The 20,753-nt window shown below is 57.8% G+C and overlaps 1 protein-coding gene across 3 annotated transcripts in view; it reads left to right on the top strand.

The window, feature by feature from the left end:
- The window catches only part of CCM2 (CCM2 scaffold protein), a 45,507-nt gene that overhangs the window by 21,126 nt on the left and 3,628 nt on the right, over window positions 1–20,753 (top strand). The window contains exons 1-5 of one of the 3 annotated variants that reach the window (XM_055335394.1): window positions 2,781–2,880; window positions 8,413–8,586; window positions 17,137–17,220; window positions 17,682–17,865; window positions 20,294–20,430. In XM_055335394.1, coding sequence (XP_055191369.1) covers window positions 2,869–2,880; window positions 8,413–8,586; window positions 17,137–17,220; window positions 17,682–17,865; window positions 20,294–20,430 — 591 coding nt within the window. In that variant the 5' untranslated portion in view covers window positions 2,781–2,868. Of the gene's footprint in view, window positions 1–2,780; window positions 2,881–8,412; window positions 8,587–10,209; window positions 10,445–17,136; window positions 17,221–17,681; window positions 17,866–20,293; window positions 20,431–20,753 lie in introns of those variants that run through there. The other 2 variants (XM_055335395.1, XM_055335393.1) reach the window with 2 other exon arrangements.

Here is a 20,753-nt window from a genome sequence, read left to right as displayed (position 1 = left end):
GAGGGAGAAGCAGGCTCCATGCACCGGGAGCCCGACGTGGGATTCGATCCCGGGTCTCCAGGATCGTGCCCTGGGCCAAAGGCAGGCGCCAAACCGCTGCGCCACCCAGGGATTCCCCCCTTTCACTAATTTTTATATTCCCCAAATGAATGAGACCATATAATGTTTGTTCTTCTCCGATTGACTTCTTTCACTCAGCATAATACCCTCCAGGTCCACCCACCTCGAAGCAAATGGTGGGTATTTGTTGTTTTTAATGGCTGAGGAATATCCCATTGCATACATAGACCACAGCTTCTTTATCCATTCATCTTTCGATGGACACCGAAGGAACCAAGCTTTCATCATCAAGATAGAACTTCTAGGGTCTTCAGCACATAACTTATGTAATGGACTCTTCCTTTCTGTTTTCTTTTGGCGCCTCCTCTGTTTTGTTTCTTTAAAGATTTTATTTATTTGAGAGAGAGAGCAAGCAGGAGAGAAAACAGGGGCAGGGGTGGGACAGAGGGAGAGGGAGAAGCAGACTCCCCACTGAGCAGGGAACCCGACCTGGGACTCGACCCCAGGACCCCAGGATCATGCCCTGAGCCCAGGGCAGAAGCTCAACCACTGAGCCCCCCACGTGCCCCCTCTCTTCTATTTTGACTTGGACCCATTGCTGTATTGGCTCAGTGTGTGACTCACCCTGTGACTTAGGTCATCGTGTCCCTGGAGTCCACATCTTTTTCTCCTCTGGACACTTTTTCTTTTGCTGGTAGTACATCCTCTAGTATGTCTTTCAAACAGTTTTTGGGTATAAACATGCCAAGGCACTTGTTATGTATGTATTAAGTATGGACATAACATTATTTTCCTGAACTTGGACAGTTTGGCTTCATATAAACTGGTAGGTTCAAAATTATTCCAAAGCTTTATGGGGGTGCTGCTCTGATCTCGTTCCAGGATGGGGGGCCTTTATGTCTGCTCTCGGACCCTGTGGGAGGCTGGGTCGGCATGTCTGGGGTCCGTCAGTCCAATTGGCCTTGGTACGAAGCCATTTCCGCCCATAGAGCACATCTTTCATCGCTGTCTTCCAGAATGAAGGTCACCAAGAGATTTTGTGGGTCTGGCTTCTGTGGCCTGTGGCGTGTGTTCCAGGACAGGGCGAGCAAAGTTTTCATGTGAAAGGGCGAGGTAGCAACTGTTGGGTCTGCTGGCCCAGGGCTGGAATCTGGGACATTGGGAGGTGCTCTGGAAGCAGAGAGGAAGCACATTTCCATGACATTTTCCCAGGTGGAGGGCGTGACATGACAACCAATAAGTTTGTGACATGGCCCTGCCGGGAATGGGGAGGGGGGTTGTTGCAGGGGCTGGCGCGGTGTGTGGGGTTGGGTTAGCGCTGTTGGCATCCTGGCCAGAACATCTGTCTGTAGGAGGTCTTGGTGGTGGGCTGCGTCCCAGGCCCGGTATGGTTTCAGCCACACCGTGTCAGCATCGGCCTTCTCCTGGCACCCGCATCTCCATGCTCATGCCTGTCATTCCACAGGGCCCTTGCTCACCGTGTGTCACCCTTGTGTTTGGGGCTCAGTCCTCCCCAAACACCTGCAGGTGGCCACACGTGCGTCCCTGTGTCTGGTCTGTGGCATTTACCTGTGTGCTTACTGGCCTTGCTCTTGCTCGCCCAGCGGGCCACTGTAGCATCTGTGGATGCAGGCTGCCCAACTGGTGGGCACCGCTCCGCACCTGCCGTCAGCAGCCACTGGAGACCAGGGCCTTCCGGTCCTGCTGTGCAGGGGTGGCTTCAGGAAAGAAGGACACGTCCTCATCCAGGCCGCCCGCCGCCTGCCGCCCTGAGTCCCTTGGGAGGTAAAAGGACGACAGTCCAGTGGACGCTGGGTTTTTCAGAGCGCATCCGGTTCAGTGCCACCTTCCCATCCTGTGGCGCCTTCTCCGTCTGTGGTGTGTGTGCTCGTCACTGGGGCACGGAGTGATCGTCTCGGAGCCCTCGGCCATCTCAGAGTTTGGAAGTGCTGAACTGCAGGGCAGTTTAAGTGGAACCGCATGAAATGGCCATGTTCATGGGCAAAGGCTGTTGAAAGCCAGCACTTCGGTGTGGTTCATCATTATAACTTGTGTTGTGATTGTCAAGGTTGTTGATGTGTGTGAGCACACTCGGTCACCCTGATGAACAAGATGCTTACTCAGTGGCCTTTCTTGTGGGCAGGCTGTTCTGGAATGTTCTGTGTCAGGCCTCCCTACCAGCACCCCAGCTTCTGCTTTTCTAGGTGAGAGGGTTGACCCTGAAGAAGTTGAAGGGAACTTGCTTGGAAATGTGCTCTTCCGTGTCACGTGGGGACACAAACTTAGGGGTCCCAAGGGAGGCACAGGCTCTCGCAGGCTGGGGACTCAGAAGGTGGGCCGAGCTGTGCGCCTGAGGCAGAGGGGACCTCACGCATGGGGGGCACCCCCCAAGTGGTCAGACAGGAGCCCCGTTCTTTGCAGAACGGTTGGAATTCCAGAATGATGACCTTCTGTATCCCCGTAGCAGTGGCTGGACACGCGGAGAGCCGCCGTGGGCACCTACCGCCTGCAGCGCGCGCTGCTCTAGCCGTCTTGTTCAGGGCTCGCGGCCGTTTGGATTTTGGCAGCAGTTGGAGGGCGCCGCCCGCCTCTTACCCTCCTTAACAAACTAAACAGCTTCAGTGGGGTTTGCAGGAGGAAGCTGTGGTTTCTGGTCTTCCTGTTCATTCACATGTTTTTTTCAGAGGGAGGGCTAACATCTGACCATATTTTTCAACAAGATCAGCAGTGAACAGAGGAGAATGCACAGTAATTATCAGCACAGGGGGAGGAACCAGACTCCTCCTGAGACTTTCCAGCGGGTGCCCCATGGACAACGAGGTAGGTTCGAGCCCAGTAGGGACGGAGCCACCAGGACGAGCGTGTGGGCCCATCGGTGCCCTGGGAAGAGGGGAGAAGGGTTCCTGCTGGCTTCTGGGCTGGAGGAGCACTGGTGGGCAGCAGTTGCTGGGCCCACGAGGAGGGTCGCCCTGCCTTAGCCCAAGAGGTGGGAGGCTCAGGGTCCCATCTGCGGGTGAAGAGCGGGTCTCAGGGGGATTTGTGGCCGGTTGGGACCTAGGATCTGAGTGGGAACGGGATTTAGGGAAAGGACGAAGAAACATGCCCTCTGTGCTGCGGCCAGGTCCTCGCGGGAGGCGCCTCCGTGGGTGGGTGCTGCCGAGCAAGCCGTCGAGGCCCAGAGGATGGCGCTGAGGGCGCGGGCCTGCACCTCCCTGGGTCTCTAGGCACCTCAAGCATGTCCCTCTTCTGTTGCTGGGCCCCTCGTACCAAAGATGTTTGTAGAGAGTGAATGTGCCGACCTGGGTAGCCCGAACACTGGGAGTTAGTTGGCACTAACATGAGCGCTGGGGGCGAGCCTGGGGGGCACCTGGTAGGCTTGGAGGAGTGCACGATCCTTGGGGTCGGGGTCGTGAGTTCAAGCCCCATGTCGGGTGTAACAGTGACTAAAAAATACAATCTTTAAAAAAAACAAAAAAAAGGTAGGCAGGGTTGCAGTGCGGTGGGAACCGACACACTCTTTGTGGTGAGGTTCCCAGGAGGGGGTTTGACGCACAGCTGTGTGCACCCGCTGATCTGCCCGGCTGCACGGGACCGTGGCCTCGGGTTCGTGCCAGAGTGGGCCTGCCAGCTGTCTGCCTGCCTCCCGCTCAGAGCCTCCCCGAGGCCAGCCTGCAGCACCACGTGGCCCTGTCGCCAGCTGGGCCCAGGGAGGCACCGAGGCTCCTGCGCATTGCAGTCCTGGGCTGGGCGCCTGCGACGCCCTCGCTAGACATCTGCTGAATGCTGGACTCGGATGCCCACGGCCCTGCACTGGGAAGCTGTCCGGGGGCAGGTTTGTGTTGAGAACTAAAGGATCAGATAAGATACATCCTTGAGAACCTGTGAAGCTGCACCGAGGCGTCCTGGATGCTTGGGGCGTCCCCTCCCCTGCTGGCCACTGGGGACTCTGTGCATAACACGCTGAGCCTCCCGCCATGCACTTGCGGCCAGCTGGCGTGTGTCACCTCCTGGTCAGCTCTGGTCCCTGAGCGGAGACCACTGCCACACATGTGCTGGTGCTGGTGCTGGCTTCACAGGGATGCATTGCTTGTCCTAAGTCAGATGCTCTGGTGGTGAAGTTAGCCTCTGAGGGTTTGTGTAGGAGACACCCTAGGTGATCTGTGAGCCCGCTTCAGCCCAGCCGTCAAGGCCGGCCTGGCACCTGGGCACTCCTCCAGGAGACAATCCGCGGCCAGACCGAGTGTGTGTTTAAGGGCAACCTCTTGGTCCCCAACTTCAAAAGCGGTTTCAAGCAGAAGATAGAAAATACTAGAAGAACATGGTAAGGATTGAGGGCTGGTTCTCAAGCCAGTCCAGAAAGTTCCTCCGCAGTCCTGGAAGTGGCCGGTGTTCTGTGTGCTGCAGAAGCCCCGCCTCCCTGCCTTGGCCCTGTACCCTGGACCCTCAGGGCCCTGTCTTGTCACAGAAGACTTGGGCACCAGTGGGCCCCTGGCCACTCCCAGTTCTGGGCTCTATCCTTGGAGGGAAATCATGCTCAGCATCTCGGGCTCCCTTCGGGGGGCTGCGTTAGTCCTCGGTCTTCCGCGGTCAGGGATTACGAGATCATTTTGGCGATGATGATGGACATCAGTGCTCAGTAGAAATTCCCGTCGGGTGAAGAATGAGCTCTGGCACCCCGATGACTGCTTTTATTTTATTTTTATTTTTATTTTTATTTTTTTAAAGATTTTATTTATTTATTCACGATAGTCACAGAGAGAGAGAGAGAGGCAGAGACACAGGCAGAGGGAGAAGCAGGCTCCATGCACCGGGAGCCTGACGTGGGATTCGATCCCAGGTCTCCAGGATCGCGCCCCAGGCCAAAGGCAGGCGCCAAACCGCTGCGCCACCCAGGGATCCCCCGATGACTGCTTTTAAAACTCACCGTTTCGATCAGGAGAATATTCCTGCAAGTTAAAGGATCTACGATGGTTTTTGAGAGACCTGCTTCCATGTGACAGGATGTTCCATCGCCTCTCTGTGTATTAACTAGAACTTCGCCTTACGTTTTCGTGTTCGGAAGCCGCCTCCGTCCCCACACCCGGGGCCCATCTGGGTTGCTGTGTTTCTGGAGGGGTGGCGGGGCCTAGCTGCCTGCAGCACTTGTGTGGGGCAGCCGGCCGTCCTGTGCTAATGCAGGGGCAGATGGCAGTGGGAGGGGCAGGTGTGACATGACCTGTTTCTTTACCTGGTGGCTTCAGTGTGCCTCTCTCCAGGAAAGCCCACGTGCCACTTCGCTGCTGGAGACATGACAGGGCATGTGGTGCCCGGGCACTCGGACCTCAGCGGCCAGGCTGGAAGCTGTGTGCTCCTGGGTGCCCCCACAGGGTCGTGCTAGGCCAGTGGGTTGTGTGGGGGCCCTGCAGGGTGGGTCCCTTGTTGCTGGGGTGGCATCCCCAAGGCAGAGCAGTTGGCACTAAAACACACCCTTTGAGTCATCAGGCCAGCGTTTCCGTCATGAACTTAGTGCCTGTTCAAAGAAGCATCGGCTTCTTTCCCAGCCTGATGACCCTTTTGCAGTAGGAGCGGTCTCACTCCCCCACGGGGCCTTCCCCACGCTTGGCCTCATGGGGACCGAATGCTCACTGAGCAGTGCTTACTCCTCCCTGGGGGCTGGAGTCCCATGCGGGGTCCCAAGGCGTGGAGGCAGAGGAGGCCTCTGGAGTGGGCTGTCCGGGTTTCCTTGGGCCGCGGGGACCAGACGGGGGCCGAGGACCTACCTGCAGAGGGTCTGTCTTCAGGGTGGGCTGCAGGGCTGAGGCCCCGGGGTCTCTCCCAACCCGGACCCCGTGGGCGTGAAGATTGATTTCCTGAGCTGTGTCTCAGCCTCCAAATAACAGCGTGAGTTGCATGCAATTTGTGGACCTGGTGACACAACGTGGGCTTCATGGCGAGAGGCTGACCTTGGCCAACCTCTCCTCTGAGTTCACTTCCCATTGGTCCCGGGAGAGAGGGTTAATGAGGTGGGAACATGTGTGAGCACTTGCGTGTGCCACTGCATTCAGACTCCCCCTTGGCCTGCACCCTGGATGGTCACCATCCAGGGGGTGAGCTTTGTGGGGTCACCAGGTAGAAATGGTATAGGGACAGATGTCTGCGCCCGTGTGGGTTGTACAGTTCCGGAGAGTCGAGGTTTGCATGAGCCTGCCTCAGTTTCCCTGTAGCCCTGGGGCAGTGTGCGCCTGTCACAGGAACCTAGAGGTGCTCTGTGTACAGAAGCCAGGGGTTGGGAGGGGCCTTGCCTACCGGGGTGCGGGCAGAGAGGCAGCCCCAGTTCCGCATGGCCTTGCCTGCTTGGGGTAGGGCTGGTAAAGCGTGGTGCTCGTGTTACTAGATTTCTGGGGTAATTTTCTTTCTTTTTTTTTTTTTTAATATTTATTTATTCATGAGAGACAGGCAGAGGGAGAAGCAGGCTCCATGCAGGGAGCCCGCAGTGGGACTCGATCCTGGGACCCCAGGGTCATGCCCTCGGCTGAAGGTAGGCGCCCAACCACTGAGCCACCCAGGGATCCCCATTTGGGGTCATTTTCACTTGAATTTACTGTAGGTGTTTGGCTGGTTGTAGGTGACCGTTTCCCACCATTCCCCATGTGAGCCGCCCACAGCATCTGCCTATTTCCATGCCCCAGGCTTTCAGCGGAGCACCCCAGCTCTTGGCCATGCCCCTAAATTGTGTGGGGCTGAGAATCCCAGAGGCTGAGGACAATGGGGCCTGGACAGACCCCACGGGTGGGTGGGCTTCTCGGAGTCGCTCCGTCCTTCCGTAGACCATCCGTGTGCCTATGAGGGTCATGTTATGGTGACACTGGGCATCTTTTCTCAGCTGAAGCGTACCAGCTGCAGGCAGGAGCTGCTCTCATCTTTACATAAAAAACCTGGTGAGATGGAAAATTGGAAATCTAAAAGAGTGGAGAGACAAGTAAATTGAAGCTCTGCATGGACATCATCCAGCTTTGGTGGTAGCCCTGTGGGTCTCACTCTGCATGGATGGATGTGGGGAGTAGGAACCAGGAGATGCTCCAGGGCGGGTGGGAGTGCTCCAGGATGGGGCTGCTCCAGGACGGGGAGGGGGGTGCTCCAGGACAGGAAGGGGGATGCTCCAGGATGGGGAGGGGGTGCTCCAGGATGGGAAGGCGGATCTTCCAGGACGGGGAGGGGGGTGCTCCAGGACGGGGAGGGCATGCTCCAGGACGGGGAGGGCGTGCTCTAAGGTGGGGATGGGGGTGCTCCAAGGTGGAGATGGGGGTGCTCCAGGATGGGGGGTGCTCCAGGATGGGGGGTGCTCCAGGATGGGGGTGTTCTAGGACAGGGAGGGGGTGATGCTGCAGAGTGTGCTTGTGGGTTCAGGGTGTGCTGAGAGACACTGAGGCCTTGGCTGCAGAGTGTGCTGTGGGTTCAGGGTGTGCTTGAGAGACACTGAGGGTCAGTGCACCTGTTCACCCTCCGCCCGTGAGGCTGACCTGCTGGCGAGGAGCTTTGTGGCTTCAGGGGTCACGGCATCGGTTTGCGCGGGATACAGCTGAGCTTCCCCACGTGCAGGAGAAGCGAACAGCAGCTCGTGAGGTCCTTCGGTGCCAGAGGCCTCTAGCTTGTTTCTGTAAGTCTGGGTCTTGGCTGGGGTCGGGCACTCGGCCATCTGGAAGGTGAGCGGCTGCCTCGGTCTGGGGGGCCTTCGTGTCCCTGTGTGGTGTTGGCTCCCTGCCCAGGCCACGTGTTGGTGTTTCAGTTTCTTTGGTTTGCATTCCTTTGGCCTGTGGGGAAGCAAGGAGCCTTGCCGTCCATGTGCAGGTGTGCAGTGACCATGGCAGGTGAGGGGCTCCTTTGGAGAGTCACGGGAAGGGACACCCGGCCCACCCTTGGGCCCCCCGGCTCTTGCTGTGTAGGTTTCCTGTGGTTGGAGGACGAGCCTCCAGCGGGCGGGGTCGCCTGGTGTGGCCAGCGAGGCCCTGGCAGCAGGAAGGGCATGTGCAGCACGGGCCTGGACGTGAGGCAGCGGGTGGGCTTTCGGCTCTGTTGAGGCCGTGGCACCTGCTCCGGGGTCCTGGAGCCAAGGGACCCGCCTCAGCCAGGGCCTTGGGTGGTGCCACGTTCCCGGATTCTGAGAGGATTGTCCCCTTCCCACCACCTCCTGAGCCATGAGGCTACTCACCTGCAGAGCATGCCCGGCCCTTCCCGGCGGTCTTGGGGTCCTCCTCCCAGGCCTGTGTGGGGACCGTGGTGGTGGCGTGGCCACGTCTACTTGTGCGCCGTGGGGGCCACACGAACGAAGCCTTCGTGAATAACATCTCCAACCCTTGCCGTTTCTGCCTGCAGCCTGGAATTGTGTCGCCATTTAAACGAGTATTCCTAAAAGGTGAAAAGAGTAGAGATAAGAAAGCCCACGAGAAGGTGACAGAGCGGCGCCCTCTGCACACCGTGGCGCTGTCCCTGCCCGAGCGCGTGGAGCCCGACCGACTCCTGAGTGACTACATCGAGAAGGAGGTGAAGGTAAGTCCTGCACAGCCGAGCGCTCCCCACCGCTCCTCCCGCCCGCTGTCCCGCCTGTGCTGGCCTGTTCATGGGGCAACCGTGCCCACGCGCCATGTTGCTGTCTGCTGGCCTATTTCTGGCTCTTTCTGGAGGAGCAACCACCTCCTTTCTCTCGAGGGTGGGCGTGTTTGTGTTTACGTGTGGGGTCACGGCTGAGGACGCAGGCCTGCTGCACCCTGGCCCATCCTGTGCGCAGGCAGCTGCGGATAAGTGTGCCCCCCCCCAACTCGCTGGAGTGACAGTGAACCAGGGACAGGGACTGTGGCCTCGGGGTCAGTGTGGTGGCGACGGGTCCACCAGGAGCGTGGCACCTGCGCTTGGAGAGGGCTGGGGAAGGTGGGGCTTCAGGGCTCACGGAGGCTGCACAGGTCCAGCCTTGACTCCCAGGCTGGGAGGGGTGTGGGGCCACTTGTGTCCTTGGAGGGGTTTCTGCTTTCACCTAGTCCTCAGGTGATGGGGGACGTGGGTGGCGTCCCCAGCAGAGACAGGACTGGGGAGGCCCAGGTGTGGGGATGGTGGGCAGGGAGGAGGGTCGGGGTGGCCCGAGTGAAGACAAGGATGTGGAGCCCTCTCCCTCCTGAGCCTCCAGGACCCGGCATGTGGGCCGGTCCCATATGGGGTCCCCAGGGTGCTTTCATAGGGCAGCTGGGGCTACTGGCCAGCGGTGCTGCCCACGCACATGGCCTCTGTCGGGGGCAGTGTGGATTCACATGCGCTCAGGGTGGTAGAGCCCATGACAAACACAGGAGGCAAGTGGGAATGTGGCCGCCCTGCAGGAAGGTGGGGAGAGCTAAGAGCATATTCTGGGAACTCTGACTTAACAGGGTCCACTTTTCAATAAGTGGTGTAGACAGGAGCTTTTGCAACAATAGCTGTGGCGATGGGTGTCTTAGAACATTCACTAGGGGCTTGAACGCCAATCAGGAGAGGTCCCCAGAAAAGATGACCAGAGGTGAGGAGAGAGGGAATTAGTGGGCAACGGAACGAGAGCAAAAGAGGTTCGTAGGGTCGACCCAGAGGTCCGGCAGGGGTGAAAGAGGGGAGGCGGCCTCCAGACAGTGACGCGGGACCTGTCGCAGTTGACCACTGCGACCTCGCAGGACCTAGGAGTCCAGGCACAGTGACTGGTGACTGGAGGATGTGCTGCCTCACTGCATGGATCCCCCCGGAGGTGGAGACGCGGGTCCAGAGCCAAAGGATTCCGGGCGTGGTGACAGAGGGCAGGCCCTGCAAGACTCAGGACTGAGCCTACGTGCCTCTGGGAGACAGGACGAGGGGCTTTCTGTGTTTGGGGGGAGTCAGAGCCGTGTGTGAGGACGGGGTGGGTGTGGGGATGGGGGTCCCTGTGAAACCCAGAGAAATAAAGGAGATTTCTGCTTCCAGAGAGTGGGGTGCACATGCCTCTCCCTGGGCCTCTTTGCAAGATGAAGGTCCTGGATGTTGTACATGCAGCAGCCATAAGAGAGGTCTGCAAAAAAAAAAAAAAAAAAGAGAGGTCTGCAAAGTGAACAGAAGCAGAGCAGCAGGGACCTGGGGCCCCAGGTGAGGCCCCCAGCTTCCCTCTCTCCCCGTGTATCCCAGGCTTGGAGTTGAGGACGCCAGCAGCCCAGAAACAGGAACTGGTGCGGACAGACCCCAGTGAAGGCCGCCTATCTGCCTGACAGACCAGCCAAGGCTGAGCCGGGGCCCGCGCCCACCCTGGAGGAGGCCCCCGATGAGCACAGGAGGGACTGGGGTGTCCTCGGCAGCTGCAGGGGGACCAAAGCATGCTTTCCAGCACATGCACCTTCGGAGAGGCCAAGACACTGTTCAAGAGGTTTGTGGCCGAAATGTCATTCTTTGGGCAAAAGAGAAACTTGGAGATTGAAGAAGCTGAGTGCACACAGCAGGGTGAAGCCCGAGGTCTTGGGAACAGTGAGCAGAGCACTTTATCCAAGGGGAGAATGAGGTGACAGCTGCCCCGGGCCGTGAGGGGCAGGAGTGGCGGCCGGACCTCCTTTGGGTGATGGGCCCTGGGGTCGGGTGGAGGGGAAAGTGGAGGACCGCACGCGGGCCAACATACCCACTAGCTCCTCGGGAGCGCTCCCTCCCGTGTCCGTCCTGTGGGTTTGAATCACTCTGTAACCGCTGAGGACACTGTGGCTTGTGTGGAGTGTCCTGTCGGAGGGCTCCAGCCTGCATGCTCCCACTGGAGGAGTCCCTCTCGTGTTCGAGGAATGGGCACCAGCGCTGTGTCCTCTCCCGGAAAGAGAAGGTGCGGGGTTACCCTGTGAAGGGACGCGAGCCTGGAGCAGGATTCCAAGAGGGAACCCATCCCGTCAACAGGCGAAGGCGTAACTCTCATGGGATCCTATCAACTGATGCAGAAAAAGCATCCAACACCACTCATGATGAAAAAAACTCAGAAAAACAGGATGTGTACATGAGCAATAATATTCGTTCAAGGTGGGCAACAGACTTAAAAACAAAACACCAAAAAAAAAAACAAAAAACAAACAAAAAAAACACCATTTACTTATGGTTACTTAAGAAACGGGAAGACCAGGATACAAATGGAGCCAAACTCATGTGGGGTTTGCTGAGAGCGCCCAGTAGGGATGCAGGGAAGCACTGGTCTGCGTGTCCCGCCTTGTTGGTGGACGGTGGACCGAGCCCATCGGTGTGTCACGTAGCCCTGGACCCGTGTGCAGCTTAACATCATTCTTCCCAAAATCCCAGTGAGGTTTTTGTAGATGTGAAGATTTCTCTGAAGTGCATGTGGAAATTCAGCGGAATCGCTGAGACAGCCTGGGAAGAGGAGGAGCCAGGCCCCTGCTCTTGTGACGTATTGGCAGAGGGACCCACACGGTCGGCGGGCGGGTCGAGAGCCCGAAACACACCCACACGGACGTGCCCAGTGCGATTTTGACGAAGCACAAACACAGTGTACGGGGGACGGGTAGTCATCTCAGACGGTGCCAGGGCTGCTGGACACCCACGGAGGAACCGTGAGCCTCACCCCACGCCCCACCCATATGTGCATTCAGGACATGCTGGGCTTGGCCGAGATGCCGTGGGCAGGACAGGGTACCCCGTCTGTTGTCACCAGGAAAGAGCCTTGCCCTCCGCGAGGCTGGCCTGCCACCCCGAGCCAGTTGGCCTGTCGTAGACGGTGCCGTAGCGGGGCCACAGTCTGCCCGTGCGGCAGGGCCTGCCATGCGCTGGCGTGTTCTTGGCCAGGTGAGCGTAGCCCGGCCTCTGCCTTCCATCAGCTGTGCATATGGTGAGCTAAGGAGGCCCCCGTGCGTCTGTGCCGGGCTCCTGTGGCTCTTAGGGTAGGACCGGGACCCTGCTTCTGTCCCTCTTGGAGGGGATGGGAACGGCTCCTGGTGGCTTTGGAGAGGAACGTGTTTGTGCCGTGAGCTCACCTGTTCTCACAAAGAGCCCGTCTGGCTCCCTTGTGCTGGCCCCGGCCCTGGCCCCGGCCCGCCGGTTCTGCAGAGCCGGGCTGCCCACGGGTGGAGCCTGCCATCCCGGCGCCACGTCCATCTTGGAGGGCAGCACACGCCTCTGCTTTTGCCACAGGTGGTGACACTCTCTTTGGAACTATAGCCAGGGGCAGCAGCGGAATGAGTTTCAGGGGCTGCCACGTGGCCTCCTGGACCTCGGTAGCCCCTGCATTCTGGAGGCTAAGTACACCCCCTCCTTACGAGGGGGGCATGGGTCTGGAGGCCAAGGATGCACTGTGTGCACGTGGGTCTGGCCCCTGCGTCCCTGTCCCCGCAGGACCTCGTGGACCATCTGGGGCCCGGGGTGCTGACATCGTCTCCAGACCTGGGAGAGAATTCCCGTTCCCCAGGGTACGGTGGCTCAGGAGAGAGGCTAATCCCTTTGGGACAACTGGGCATCTCCACAGCACACCTCCCTGGGCCCCACGGGTGCCTTCTCCTGGGGCTTCACCTCTCATTCGGCCACCTTTCTAGGTCTGGAACCCGCGTCAGGGAGCTGAGCCTTTGTGCCCAAGCCGTGCCCTCAGTGTTGCTCCCATCTGTGTGCATTAGGCGGTGCCCCAGGCTCGCATGCTGTGGGAGCCGGCACCCCACTGCCGCTCCGTGGCCATGCCTGCTACTCCCGAGGCTTGGCACTTCTGCCCAGCACCGCTCCTCCTCTTGTCCCCTTGCTCTGCGGCGCCCAGTTCTGTGAGCCTCTCCTGCCATCAGCTGCGCCTCTCAGAGCTGCTCATTCTCCAGAGTGGGGTGTCCTTCCGGCCCTCCCGAGGAGCAGAGGGAGCAGAGCGTGAGGTTCCCTGTCTGACGCGGGAACCCATCCAGTGGGCCCCCCTGTGAGCCTCACCTGCAGTTCACCATGGCCGCTGTGCGACCTCTGCTGTGTTCCATGCGGGCCTCGCTCTTGTCGAGGTGCTGGCAGCTGGATGTCTGTGTGTGGGGGGGTCCCCGCAGACCCCCTGCCCCATCTGTGTTCCGTCCTCAGTCATGGGCTCATACCTGCTACAGGCGGATGGGGTGGACCCCGAGAAGAGTGAGCAGTGTCCACACGTGTGTGTGCACGTGTGTGTAGGAGGTGTCAGCTGTCTTTCAGCAAGTAGGAAAAGGCTACTTTTGCAGCCCTGGGGTGTGGAGAAACTGGGTACCCACCCTTGTGTCCCTGTCCCTGTGTGGAAGTCCTGCCTTTCCATCAGACCCCGCTCTGCCGCACGGATCTTGCCGAGTGAGGCTGGGGTGGCTGGACGTTGTCTGGACGCCACCTTAGGGTCGGTATAAACACAGCCTTCTGTTGTGTCCCGTCAGCAGTGATTTTTGGAAGCACTTTCTGTGTTTGGAGCTGGAGCGTGAGCTCGGCAGCATGCCTCTGCGCTGGCTGTGGTACCTAATGGTGGCCGGAGCGGGGCAGGGTGAGTGGTGCCCAAGACAGCCTGGCCATATCGTCTTCCACCTCGGTGAGGCGGGGCCCTTGGGCAGATGTCACTGCTAGTCACACGTCCCCTCAGGCTCTCTCATGCTTCGTCGCATTCACCCCTCTATAGCCGTGCCCTTGATGTGCTGGGATTAGTGGTCGGTCCCAAGCCCTGTACCCTTTCCCCTTGGTGGGTGTGGGCCAGCTGCTGCTGGCCTGCTAGGGCATGGGGGTGATTGGGGTTGGCCAGAGAACCTTGCGGGATGACGAGCCCGGTGCAGTAAGTGCTGTTCAGGAGCACACCCTGTCCCATCCAGGGCTGCAACAAGGACGAGAGCTGCAATCTTCTTTTATTGAAAATATTGTTTTACCAAGAAATATGTTATAGTGAACGAAATCTCCAATGGTGGCTCCCCTTCCTATGAAGAAAGTGGAATCTTCCCCAGAGATCTGGTTGCTGAGCAGAAGCATGGTGGCGCTGAGAGAAGGGGAAGGGATGGGTGACATCATCCCCCCAGGCCATATAGTGGGGGGCCCGTCCCCACGCAGTCCTGCACACACAGCGCCTGGGCATCATCATTTCAGCAAAGTGCTGAACCGGCAGTGATGGTTCACGGATGTGATCGTGTTCCTCAGGATTCCAAAAGTTGTTAGCAAATGAAGTTTTTTTTTTTTGAAGATTTTTATTTATTTATTCATGAGAGACACAGGCAGAGGGAGAAGCAGGCTCCATGCAGGGAACCCGATGTGGGACTCAATCCCAGGACTCCAGGATCACGCCCTCGGCCCAAGGCAGACACTTAACCGCTGAGCCACTCAGGCACCCTTAATCTGTAGTTTTTCTGTTATTCTAGTATCTTTGATTTTGACACTAGGGTCATGCCACCTCATAGGATGGGTTAGAGTGTTTTCTCTGTTTTTACTTTCTGGAAGAGATTATAGAGAATCGGTATCATTTTTTCTTTTAGTATGTGTTAGAATTCACCAGTGAACCTGACTGGACTTGGTGCTTTCTGTTTTGGAAGGTTGTTAATTATTGATTCAATTCCGTTAATAGAACATATGCCTATTCAGATTAAGCAATTCATTTTGTATGAATTTTGACAGTTGTGTCTTTCAGGGAATTCCATTGTGACTTGAGAACATACTGTGCATGGTTTCTTGTCTTTTAAATTTGTTAAGGTGCGTTTTACGACCCAGTGTGTGCTGTTTCTTGGTGAATGTTTATGTGAGCTTAAGAAGAAAGCATATCCTGGGCAGCCCAGTGGTGCAGCGGTATAGCGCCGCCTTCAGCCCAGGGCGTGATCCTGGAAACCCTGGATCGAGTCCCAGGTCGGGCTCTCTGCATGGAGCCTGCTTCTCCCTCTGCCTGTGTCTCTGCCTCTCTCTCTCTCTCTCTCTCTCTCTCTCTCTCTGCATCTCTATGAATAAATAAATAAAATCTTAAAAAAAAAAGAAAAAAAGAAGAAAGCATATCCTGCAGCTGTGTATAGATATCAATTATATAGTAGCCTACGTATGTCAGTTATGACCTGTTGATTGAGGGTGTTGAGTTTACCTGTGTCCTCACTGATTTTCTACCTGCAGGATCTGTCCATTTCTGATAGGGGTGTTGAATTCTCCAGGTGTAATTGTGGCTTCATTTCTTTCTCCTTGCAGTTTTGCCCATTTTTGCCTTGTGTATTTTGATGCTCTGCTGTTATGTACAAATGTGTTAAAGACTGTTACATCTTCTTAGAGAAGTATTTTTGTTATATAAGGCTCCTCTTTAAAGTGGGTTTCCAAATGCCTGGGTGGCTCAGCGGTTGAGGTCTGCCTTTAGCTCAGGGCGTGATCCACAGTTTCTGGATTGAGTCCTGCATTGGGTTCCCCGCAGGGAGCCTACTCCTCTCTCTGCCTGTGTCTCTGCCTCGCTCTCTGTGAGTCTCATGAATAAATTAATAAAATCTTTAAAAAAAAAAAAGACTTGCAAATTCTGCAAGAACCTCTAAAAAAATAAAGTGGGTTTCCTGGGACTCCTGGGTGGCTCAGTTGGTAGATCGTGCAGCTCAGTCTCAGGGCGTGAGTTGGAGCCCCATGTGGAGTGTAGAGATTACCTAAATAAATAAAACTTGAAAAAACATTAAAAAAAATTTTAATAAGCTCTGTGCCCAACAAGGGGCTTGAACTCGCCACGCCAAGATTAAGACTGAGTGCACGCTCTCTTGCTGTCACTCAAATAAAATAAATAAATCTTAAAATCCCTCAAATTTTGTTTGTCAGAGAAAGTTTTTATTTCTCCTTTGCTTGAAGGACTGAGCCGAGAGTGCGGCAGGCTGCTCACTGCTTGAGCTGCAGGCCCCCAGCCCCCAGGCCCCTGGCCCCCAGCCCCCAAGCCCCCAGCCCCTAGGCCCCCAGGCTCCAGCTCTCAGGCTCCCAGGCCCCCAGCCCCCGGGCCCCAGGCCCTGAGACCCAGCCCCCAAGCCCCCAGCCCCCAGCCCCCAGGCCCAGCCCCAGGCCGGGAGGGCAGCTCCTGCACAGGCTGAGGAGCTCCTGTTCCTGTGCCGCCTTCCTCAGGCTCTTTCCCCCTCGTTCTCCCTTTTGGGAGGCTCCCACCGGCCCATCTCGAGGCCACCCCAGCACGTCCGTCCGCGGCCCCTGTGACCGTGGCTTGGGGCGGCTGCAATTTCCATGTGTCACTGGCGTCATCCAGGAAGCCCGTGCTGCAGCCCTTCCTCGTGAAGGTGGTGCTGCTGTCCCGGGCCGCGGTCAGCGCCGCGCTCGCGCCTGTCCGCACTTCCGAGGGCTATGATCCGTCTGTCTGTTGGTGTGTCTGTCCTGCGGGCAGGTGGTGCCCCTGGATGGTGGGGCCGCACGCACTTCTCCCTCGGCCTCCCCTGGCTGGAGTTGGGGTGCCCGATCCTGGGACAGCAGCGCTCCTTGGGGCCGGGCCGCTGCCATATGGATCTCGGTCCTGCTGGTCTGTTGGTCTGTCATGTGGCGCAGCAGGGAGCAGGGGAGCAGCTCCCGGGCCGACAGACCTCGAGGATTCTGAGCAACACATCCTGGGGAGCGCGGCCTCTGCTCGAGCCCGGCCTGCAGGCCCAGTGGTGGAAGGCAGGGGCCAGGCCGTGCTCCCTGTGTCCATGACTACATGGGTTTGTCTCCCTTTCTCTTTATTTTATTTTATTTTTAATTATTTATTTATTTATTTATTTATTTATTTATTTATTTATTTATTTATGATAGACATAGAGAGAGAGAGAGGCAGAGACACAGGAGGACGGAGAAGCAGGCTCCAAGCTAGGAGCCCGATGCGGGACTCGATCCCGGGACTCCAGGATTGTGCCCTGGGCCAAAGGCAGGAGCCAAACCGCTGAGCCACCCAGGGATCCCCCTTTTCTCTCTTTTTTTTTAAAGATTTTATTTATCTATTCAGGAGAGAAACACAGGGAGAGAGAGAGGACAGAGACAGAGACAGGAGAAGCAGGGTCTATGCAAGGAGCCCGATGCGGGACTCAACCCCAGGACTCCAGGACCACACCCTGAGCCAATGGCAGACTCCCAACTGCTGAGCCACTGAGGTGCCCTCGTCTTCCCTTTCTTACCGCAGCTTCTCTCCTCGCTTTCTTACAGTACTTAGGCCAGCTGACGTCCATCCCAGGATACCTGAATCCCTCCAGTAGGACTGAAATCCTGCATTTCATAGACAATGCAAAGGTAACCCCACCCTTCTGTCCCTGACCTCTGACCCCTGGCCTGTACCACCTCCTGACCCCCACCTCTGACCCTTAGTCTGCTCTAGCCCCTGACCCTGACCTCTGACCCTGACACCAGCTCCTGGTCCTCTGATCCTGGGCCTTTCACGGCTCGGGGAGGGTGACCCTGTCCCATCACAGTATGGGTGTGCTTGGCTCCTGGGCTGTAGAGACCAATCCTGTCTGAATGTGAACTTTGTGCTCCAGACTTTGCTCCTTGTGGTTTGGGCTCTTTTCAGAATTTACATTTTCAAGATGCATAAACCACATACCATAGGTCTGAATAAGAGCTGCTCCAGAGGCAGCAGAGCTCCCAGAGCCAGCGTGGCCATCCTGTAGGGACAGTGCTGGCCTGTGCTTGATGGGAGGTCCCCAGGGGCTGTGACTGGGCCGGCATTCTTGATGCACCATGCTCCCTTCCAGAGAGCCCACCAGCTCCCTGGACACCTGACCCAGGAGCACGACGCCGTGATCAGCCTGTCTGCCTATAACGTCAAGCTGGCCTGGCGAGACGGGGAGGACACCATCCTCAGGGTTCCCATCCATGACATCGCCGCTGTGTCCTATGTGCGGGACGACGCCTCACACCTGGTGATCCTGAAGACAGGTACGGATCTGGGAGGCAGGGCCGAGGGGTCCTCGGCAGGAGCAGCTTGTGTCTTTGCACGAGTGAGTCTGGGAATTTAATGGAGCTCTGGAGACAGTTTGTCCAGTGTGGGGTCAGCTGCTGCTGCCTGCTGCATCCAAGAAGGGCCCTCCTACCTGAGGTCAGCCTCAGTCAGAGGACATCAGTGACCCAGGGGTCATAAGCAGCGGGTGCTGTGCCAGGCCCTCCTGCTTGGGCCCTGCCCTTGGCCACAGGCTTCTAAGAGCTGGGTACAAAGACCAAAGCAAGCCATCGCGTTGCTCCTGGTCTGCGAGACGTTCTGAGTCAAGAGGAACCTTTTTTTCTTTTAAAGATTTATTTATTTATTCATGAAAGACACAGAGGCAGAGACAGAGGCAGAGGGAGGAGCAGGCTCCATGCAGGGAGCCCAATGTGGGACTCAATCCAGGGTCTCCAGGATCACGCCCTAGGCTGCAGGTGGCGCTAAACCGCTGCGCCATGGGGGCTGCCCCGCTGTGCTGCTTAACCCTCATTGCCCTCTATGGGCGCTGTTGGAGGATGGGCAGTATTTACATTGAACAGCGTGCAGCGGCCCAGATGTAACCATTTTATTTTATTTTATTTTATTTTTTATTTTTTTATTTTTATTTTTTTAAATTTTTTTTTTTAAAATTTATGATAGTCACAGAGAGAGAGAGAGAGAGAGAGAGAGAGGCAGAGACACAGGCAGAGGGAGAAGCAGGCTCCATGCACCGGGAGCCCGACGTGGGATTCGATCCCGGGTCTCCAGGATCGCGCCCTGGGCCAAAGGCAGGCGCCAAACCGCTGCGCCACCCAGGGATCCCCGATGTAACCATTTTAATTTTCAAAACTGGCTCAAACTGGCAGAAGGCCTGGAACATAATTACCTGGCATAACCTCCACCTGAACTGTGATGAGGACCCTGGTCTCCCACTTCCCTGATGGGGTAATGGAGTGTGGAGGTTGAGTGGCTGGCGGAGGAGCCCAGCGTGGGGAGGGCGGCCGGGCAAGTGGCAGCGCCCCTGCCACTGCCTCCCAGTGGGCCGCGGTGCCCACCCATTCCTGTACCCAGGATGGGTGGTCCTGCAGGAGGCCCGAAGTACCCATTGGGATCTGGGGGGCCACTGCCTGGGGTAGTGCAGCCTGGGGTGCATGTGCTGGGGTCCCGTCCAGCTGCCCAGGCTTCATGTGGAAGGCCTGGCTGGGAGGGCGGAGGAGACTGTGCAGACATCTCATGGAGGGTCTCTGTGGGTGTAGGAGGACGGGGGCGGGGATCCGCAGGGCCCAGGGGACAACTGGCGGGACTGTGTACCCCGCTTCTTCGACAACTGCCATGGAGCTGCTTAAAATGTGCTGGTGGCCACGTTAAAAGGAGGAAGAAGGGACGCCTGGGTGGCTCAGCAGTTGGGCACCTGCCTTCGGTCCAGGGCATGATCCTGGAGTCCCAGGATTAAGTCCCACATTGGCTCCCTGCATGGAGCCTGCTTCTCCCTCTGCCTGTGTCTCTGCCTCTCTTTCAGACTGTGTCTCTCATGAATAAATAAATAAATCTTTAAAAAAAAAAAAAAAGGAGGAAGCAGGTAAAATCAGTGTTAGTAATGTATTTTATTCAGCCCTCCGTGTCCAAAATCAGGCCCCCAGACCCGACTATCTGACCAGGATCAAGAGATGTGCTCTGCCTTTCTGGGTACTTCTTCTGAGACCTGGTGTGCTGTTGATGCTGCCCGTGTTGCCGTGTGGACCTGCCACGTCTCATGGGCTCAGGGCCTGTGGCTCAGGGCCATGGGCGGTGTGGTCCTGCGGTCTGACTGCTGCGTTTGGGGGCTCAGGGGGTGCCAGGCCCCGGTCTCTGCAGGCATACCTGTTCTGAGTTCCTGTCTCCCAGCTGCGTCTGAGCCACAGGTGTTCTCCGGGCCGACGTGGGCTTGGCCCGGGGTGCCCCAGCATCAGGGGGATTGGAGACCACTTCAGCGCCCGTGCCCCCACCCACTGAGTGCACGAGCTGGTGCTTCCGGGGGGGCGGGGGGCTCACTCCCTTCGTCCGACCAGGCAGTGTGTGGATGTTAGGAACAGGGGCCGGGCTCTCTGCCCCTCTCCCGCCCCTGGGCTTGGCTGTTGGGGCCCCCAGTCCTCAGGGTCCTTGTCTGTCAGGAGGGGTTCATGCCCATGGTTCCTGCGAGTGGAACCCTGGTTGTACCTTCTCGTGTGCAGGCCAAAAGCAGCTGAATATTGGCCTAAGTTACCCTTATCGTTAGTGGCAGGGATGCGGGAGGGCCCCGTGGGGTGGTGGTTCTCAGGGAGCAGGTGGCCAAGGAGGGTGAGGGTGACGGTGGAGGCAGGCCGCCTGCCCTGAGCCTCTGTCCGGCTCCCACACCTGCCTTGACCTGCTGCACTGTTGACTTCTCAGCCCAGGACCCTGGCATCTCCCCCAGCCAGAGTCTGTGTGCAGAAAGTTCCAGAGGCCTCACCACGGTCTCCCTGTCAGAGAGTGGAGTGGGACCTGTGGAGGCCTGCTGCCTGGTGATCCTGGCCACTGAGAGCAAGGTGAGTAGAGTGTGGGACCCAGCACCCCCCACCCCCAGTCCAGGTCCCGTCCACCACCAGGCCAGGTCCCGTCCACATGCCCAGGCCACGCCCACATTCCCTGACTCAGGCCGACCACACCACCCAGGCCCCTCCCACTCCCCATCCAGGCCACGCTCACACCCACCCAGGCCCCTCCTACCCTTCTGACCCAGACCCCGCCCACACCCAATCAGGCCCCGCCCACATCCCTATCCAGGCCCAGCCCATACCTACCCAGGTCCCTCCTACCTTTCTGACCCAGGCCCCGCCCACGCCCAGCTAGCCCCCCGCCCATACCCCAT

The sequence above is a fragment of the Nyctereutes procyonoides genome, unplaced genomic scaffold, assembly GCF_905146905.1.
Source record: "Nyctereutes procyonoides isolate TBG_1078 unplaced genomic scaffold, NYPRO_anot_genome, whole genome shotgun sequence".
NCBI classification, from domain to species: domain Eukaryota; kingdom Metazoa; phylum Chordata; class Mammalia; order Carnivora; family Canidae; genus Nyctereutes; species Nyctereutes procyonoides.
This window is presented reverse-complemented; position numbering and strand designations above follow the sequence as displayed.